The 6593-nt window shown below is 37.8% G+C and overlaps 1 protein-coding gene across 1 annotated transcript in view; it reads left to right on the forward strand.

Moving 5' to 3' along the window:
* The first annotated feature begins 5956 nt into the window (after window positions 1–5956).
* The window catches only part of slc18a2 (solute carrier family 18 member 2), a 30505-nt gene continuing 29868 nt past the window's right edge, over window positions 5957–6593 (forward strand). Inside the window, exons 1-2 of the mRNA XM_015059897.1 lie at window positions 5957–6150; window positions 6270–6446. Of these exons, the coding sequence (XP_014915383.1) occupies window positions 6314–6446 (133 nt within the window). The 5' untranslated portion in view covers window positions 5957–6150; window positions 6270–6313. The remainder of the gene's footprint in view (window positions 6151–6269; window positions 6447–6593) is intronic.

The following is a 6593-nucleotide window of genomic DNA, read 5'->3' on the forward strand; positions in this document are numbered from 1 at the left end:
GGGGTAGTATTATGTTTTACAGTCATGTAGTTTTCCACACAATCAAGTAACTGTTGCCTTCATTTCTTATAATGATGTATATATATATTAGTTTAATGACTTAAAATTGGGCCTCTGTCTCTTTAAAACCCCATGCTCTTTCTGAAACTCTGCCTTCAGGAAGTCATTACAACATGGCTTCTCTATTAACCCTTTAACAACGTTTTTACCAGTGTATCACTGAGGTGTAGCTCCTTTAATGAGCTCAGCAGAAGCACAGTTCCTCCTGGTGTTTGCCAACTGCTTCTGGCTAGTTTGAAGGAGCTGAGTAGGTGAGTTGTGTGAGAGAGGTGCTCTATGAGGCAGAAGCATGGAAGCTTGGAACCGCAACCGTGAGGTTCCAAGCTCACAGCTCGCCTGCCTTCATCGTAGAAGGCGGGAGAAGGAGATGAACCCTCCTGCTGTCTTAAGAGATGGGGTCATTTGTGCTTTTACAAGTCTTTTTCATGGTTTCTGATGGGACAACCCCACTCCCCCAACTTCTCGCTGTCAGACCGTGATATTTGCCGACCTCCTCCTGAGCGTGTCAAAGCATCTCTCGTACATGCATGAGAGAATCATGTTGATACTCCCAGGTATGTTTTTGATGAGGGAATAAGATGATGTAAAGCTAAAAGACCATTTTTACATAATACTGACCCTATAAATACTCATCAGGATTATCCTGCAAGAAAGTGATTTGACAGCTTTATTTTTGAGTATTGCATGAAATGTTTATCCAAAAGATTTACTGCAGAATATGCAAAAAAAAAAAGTCCATATATTTTCTTTACATGGAATTGATTGCAAATTATTTGCGCTTTGATTGTTGTATTTGTTCTTTGTAATTAAAGGCATACCACCCTCAACTTGAATCTGTAGCCGACTTCTTCTCATGCCAGAGGTCAGCTATGCATGGATTATTATTTAAGTTTACATTTTTAAACGTGTAGCAGATAGCCACACATGAAACACATAGAAAAACACATGGAACCAAAACGCATAGAAGTAAACGGGCCCACATGGAGGGACAGTAGAACGACCAATGTACAGTGAGGTAAATTAACCAGGATGCCCATCAGCAGTCTCATTTTGTAGACTGCTGATGGACAGTCTACAAAATGACTGCCCGTCAGGTTCTGTGTTGGGGTCAGAGGTCAGAGGGTGGTGCCATCACATAATTGATTGTCACATTGAATAATTATGTGTAGTTATTCTCATGACTAATGAAGTCATGAGAAACATCAAGAATAACTCGGTTAAATTCTTAATTATCTGTCACACTAACATTATTACCAACAGCTCCCTCTGTCAGGTTCTGTGTTGTGCATTTCTTGGATGTGGGGAGATTCTGCTGTATCAAACCAAAGTCTCATTTGGGATAGTAATTTTAGTGTACAGCCAATTATTTGAAGATGAGAAGCAGAGGATGTGGATAAATATGTGAAACTGTCCAATTATTACATGCAGACTGCAGTAAGATAATCAGAATGATGGTTCAAAATAAAAAAGGCTTCATTCAGACGGTCCATAGGGGTTGGGGATGTGTTGTATGACTGGAACAAAGGTTACATTTTATTTATTAAAATCCACCATCACGTGTGGTTTGAATTTAACATTAAAAAGAAAAAAAACAATGATAGGATTGTACATTTTGTTTACTGAATAAATGTAAAGGATTCTGAGATCCTGAAACTTCAACGGGATAAAGACTCGTATCATACAGGCGAGGTGACACGGATGGAGAGCAATCTGGATCCTCAGGCTTCCATGTAGTGTCTGGAAAATGTTCCCAGATATGAGGTGAGTCCTGTAGCAGAACAGCTAAAGCACTAGGTAAATTAAACCCTAAAGTTCCTTCACATTTTTTTTATTAATTCAGTTTATTCAGTTTAATCATTTCAACAGCTTGTTGACTTCCCTGCCTGAGGAAATAAGATGGATTTGTTTTATGCAGATGTCAAGAATCCATATGTTTTCCAAAGCAAGACCTCCTCTGGGATGCTCTGTGCCAGCCAAATGGAAGGGTCATTATGACACGACTGAGTGTGTGACCGACACACTCACAACAGTGAAGTGTTGGGGTCAGAGGTCAGAGGGTGGCGCCATCACATAATTGATTATGTCACATTGAATAATTATCGTGTGTAGTTATTGAAACAAGAATTCCAGATATGAAACTATTGGCCTGAATGGGTTTTTAAAATGCACAATGACCTAAAAATTATTACTAACAACAAAGGAAATGTTTTGAAGTGGCAACTGCAACTTCCTCACCTCTAAGTCCCATAGAAAATTTGAGGGCAAGGCTGAACATTTGAATGTGAGCAAACTGCCCCTAAAATCCTGATGGGATTAGGAGGAATGGGGCCGACCGTTGTTCTGAGAAATTTGTGGAGGGTTACCCAAGTCGTGGGGTTTCTAACGTAATTCGCCCAGATACTCAGGAAACGTATTCTTCTAAATTTGAGAAAAGTTGAAAAATCCCTAAAAATATCTGACATTATTTTTTGACTTTTTAGCTCATTTTATACTTTTGGTAATCCTGACATAACACATGGTCACTTTGGTTGGATTAAAGGTCAGACAGACTATGCTTCTTTTTTAACATGATGAAACCATGCAAAGGGAAAACGGGAACATGTGAAGCTCACACAACGAGGTTCCTCAGGTTGCATGGACCGTCCTGCGAGTTAGCAGTGCTAAGCAGGTACTTTGCTGCCCTCTGTGGGGATGGATACGGTTAAACATATTAGGTTTTATTATCACCTAGAGCAAGTAGGAAAAGAAAAACATTGCCACATCCAGCTACACTGGATAATTTAATTCAGTTTGGTTTATATATCACAGATTCACAACAAAAGTCATCTCAAGGCATTTTTCATCCTTCACTTCTGTACTATATTGTGACCATTAATAGAGAGCATAAAATAGAGAAATGGCTTAAATTTAAATTGTCATGATTGCTTGGTTTGAGGAAAAATAGCTTCATAAAAACAAGTTTTCTAAGTTCTAATATGAAATGGCAGTCATAGTGTAGTGTACGTCTATTGTAGATCTGAAGAGGTCATGTTAAAGCTCTTGTGTGTTGCTGAAAATTCCTCAAGTTGAGATGGGATGGGGAAAAATTCAAGTAATAATCCAATAAAAATAAAATATTAGATATATTGTACTCAACTTTCTTTGAAATGACGTTCTGTCCAATACGCTGCTGTTTGTTTAAAACATGGGTGTCTGGCTCCAGACCTGCCAGTTTTAAATGCATCTCTGCTCCAGTGCAGTTGATTCAGATGATCCAGCGACGTCATCAGCATGTTTAAAACTCTGTAGACGTTCTGCAAATGAACCATCATTTCATCCAGGTGTGTTGAACTAGCGAAAGAACTAAAACACACAGGACAAATGCCCACGAGGACTGACTCTGAACACCACATGCAAGTGTGTTGTGTCTACAGCAAGAGCACCAGATGGTGCTGTTGTCAAGCAATAGTAGAGAGTATAAAGTGCATAAAGCCAACTTTTACACCACTAGGATTGTTTTTTTTTTCTAAAGATATCTATTACATAAACTGTAATAGAACATTTTTACTGCCAGTTTGTATTAAAATATGTGAATGCCAAAAGAAACAGTGAAAGATGTGCTATTAGTTAGTGTTTGTTCCATCTGCCCATTCGTTTTCTAGCACACTCATCCTTGCAGGGTGACGAGGGCAGTGGTGTCTGTCTCCAGCAGCCATTGGACGACAGGCGGGAACACCCTGGACAGGTCTCACCGTCCGTTGAAGGGCGTGTTTTGTTCTGTTTTCTGCAAAAAAAAATAAAATAAAATCAATAAATGTCTCAGCCAAACCTTTAGTGTCAACATCTTTTTTATTGATTTTTCTTTACAGGTGCGTCTTATAGAATTTTATTGAAAAGTTTATTTATTTTAGTAATTACAACTAATGGAAACACAGCATTTAAGATGAGATTATTACAATGGACCAATTAAAATAAATAAACAGAAATGTAGGCTCAATAGAAAGTTTAATACATGCTTAAAGGTTATGATTTTCTAAAGGTACATTTGAATAATTTATTGGATATGACTGTTAAGTCTCCAAATCAACATTATAGTCACAACAAGAAAACAAAGGGGTTTTTTTCTTGTGTTTTTTTTTTTTTTTAAAAAAGCAGCAGATATCGGGTTTAAATATCTCCAGGTTGCAGATTATTGCTGACACTTTTTTAGTCCAATATTTCAGGGATTTGAAGGTTGTGCCAGTTTGTGAATGAATTTCATCCTGTCTTTAAGATGTGACTGGGGGGGTTACAAATGTTTGCATTTGAAGGAAAGGGTTTTTAACCTGACTGGAGCCTCTGGTTGATGCAAAAGCTACAACATAACAAACAATGCACCAAATGCACTAATCATGGCGAGGCTAAGAGGGACAGAAGACTCTAATCCTGACAGCAGTCGACCAGAAGCAGAAGGCCTTCGTAAAGAACAATGCAAACCGCTGTGCCAACATCATGGTCATAAAGTTCATTTGTTCATAAAAGTGTCATACTACTAACAGATTATATGGCAATCTTCTTTCTTACAAAAAAAATACAAACAGTGTTCTCAACAAAACACTGTGTCGTCACATCAGGTCTGGGCACTTTAATCTAAATATCAATACTATCAATACCAGGGTGAAGCTGATCAATACTTTAGCTTCCAGTCTCTCTTCCATATGTCCAGCAAATTACTAAACTTTGCTCAGAGTCAGTATTTAAAATGCCAACTATCAAGAGCCTACGTTTTTTTTCATTTTAGAGCAGGATTTTATTTTATTTTTTTAATCTTTACAATATTTGTTCTCATCATAACATCACCTTTCTTAACAGCACAATCTGTTTAGTTCCTCCTAAGTACAGCTCGACTCCAACACTGCGCCCAAACAGCACATCTCTGTTTTAGCTCTCTCAATTTTAGCATGCCGCTTAAAGACAATTCATACTGGAACTGAAAAAATAGGCATGATGTGTTCAAAGCTCAATGAGGTTTTTCTCTAGTCTGTGGAATCACTGGCGCCTTAGTTTATATGGCACTTTTATTTTATTTTTATTGTTTTTATTGTTGTACTGTCTGTTTTTGTTTTTTGGGGGGGTTTTTTTGTTTGTTTTTTACTTTTTATGGACCATATTTATGTCTGAATAAATAGGAATAAAAATGTTAATGTATGCCTCAAAACTTAAATATTACTATGGCTGAATACAATAAAATTTTTGTGTTAAGTGTTGAAGGAGAAAATAGTATGCCTGTTTACAATACATGCAGATTACAGTGACAGTCAGATGATAAACAATTTTGTGTAGTAAAATTGAATTATTTAATTTTTCTCTATATTGTGTTGTATTGTAGTCAGTTAATAAAAATAACTTTCATTAACCCTAATTGCCCTGTATTTTATCAAAATTATGACTGAACTCAAACCACCAAAATATTCAATGATAATGACAGAAGAGGAATGAAAGATTTGGTTTGTTATAAAAGAGTTCCTCTGTCTGCTACGTCACATCTACTTTTAGTGTAAACCATGTTAAAAAAGAAAGACAAAAAAAAAACTTCTCATTTAGCATCTCTGCTTCTTCTGTGTCCAGAAAATGTTTATATTACAACATTAAATGTGAATATTCTCCAAGAAGCAGCTGCATTCTGGTTCGCTTTTCTTCAGCTAAAATTTGAAATTGTATTTTGTTTATGTAAAATTATTATTATTATTATTATTATTATTATTATTATTATTATTATTATTATTATTATTATTATTATTATTATTATTTGTTTTTTTTTCACAGGGGCGGGAATTTGTGTTCCAGCGCATTTGACCTGATGTTGGGTGTAGAAACAGCAGCTTTCTGACGGCGTTTCAGCGCCGCGCCGCAGACGGACGCTGAGGGACTGCTCTCATCCCGGGCAGCGCTGCTGTTCAAACCCTGGCTTTGTGTTGGTGGAGCATCTCTGCTCTGATCGCGTGAAGACAGGTCTGACGGGGACGTAAACATTAAGAGGGGGGTGACGTCAGCAGCAGCAGCTCCAGTCAGTAAAAAGACTTCACCTCCTCCACCTCCTCCTCCATCTGCGCTGCTGCCTGCTCCCCTGAGGTAGGACAGGAGTTCCTCTGAAGGCTCACAGTTTCATTCTAACCTAACACTATTTCTTTATTTTTCTTTATTTTTTTATTTTTTTATTTTTTTTAAAACTTTTCCCATCATTTATTCAGGCAGAGTTAAAGTCCTGCCGCCGCTCCGCTGGGACTAAAACACCATGGGGGGACTAGATGCGCTCCGTCAGTTCACGTTGATCAAATGGCTGAGAGAGGAGCGACAGTCCAGGAAACTGATTCTCTTCATTGTTTTCGTCGCTTTGCTCCTGGACAACATGTTGCTGACGGTGGTCGGTAGGTGCAACCCGGCGTCCCTGCATGAAACTTTTGCACTTTTCTCTCTTTTCTAACTTATGTTTTGTTTTATCCCCCCCCCCCCCCAAATACCATTTATGTTTTTCTTTCTTCCTCCCAGCATTTTTATTTCTTATGCACCAAGCC

The sequence above is a fragment of the Poecilia latipinna genome, unplaced genomic scaffold (assembly GCF_001443285.1).
Source record: "Poecilia latipinna isolate Pla-1442-1.1 unplaced genomic scaffold, P_latipinna-1.0 Scaffold1667, whole genome shotgun sequence".
Classification (NCBI taxonomy): domain Eukaryota; kingdom Metazoa; phylum Chordata; class Actinopteri; order Cyprinodontiformes; family Poeciliidae; genus Poecilia; species Poecilia latipinna.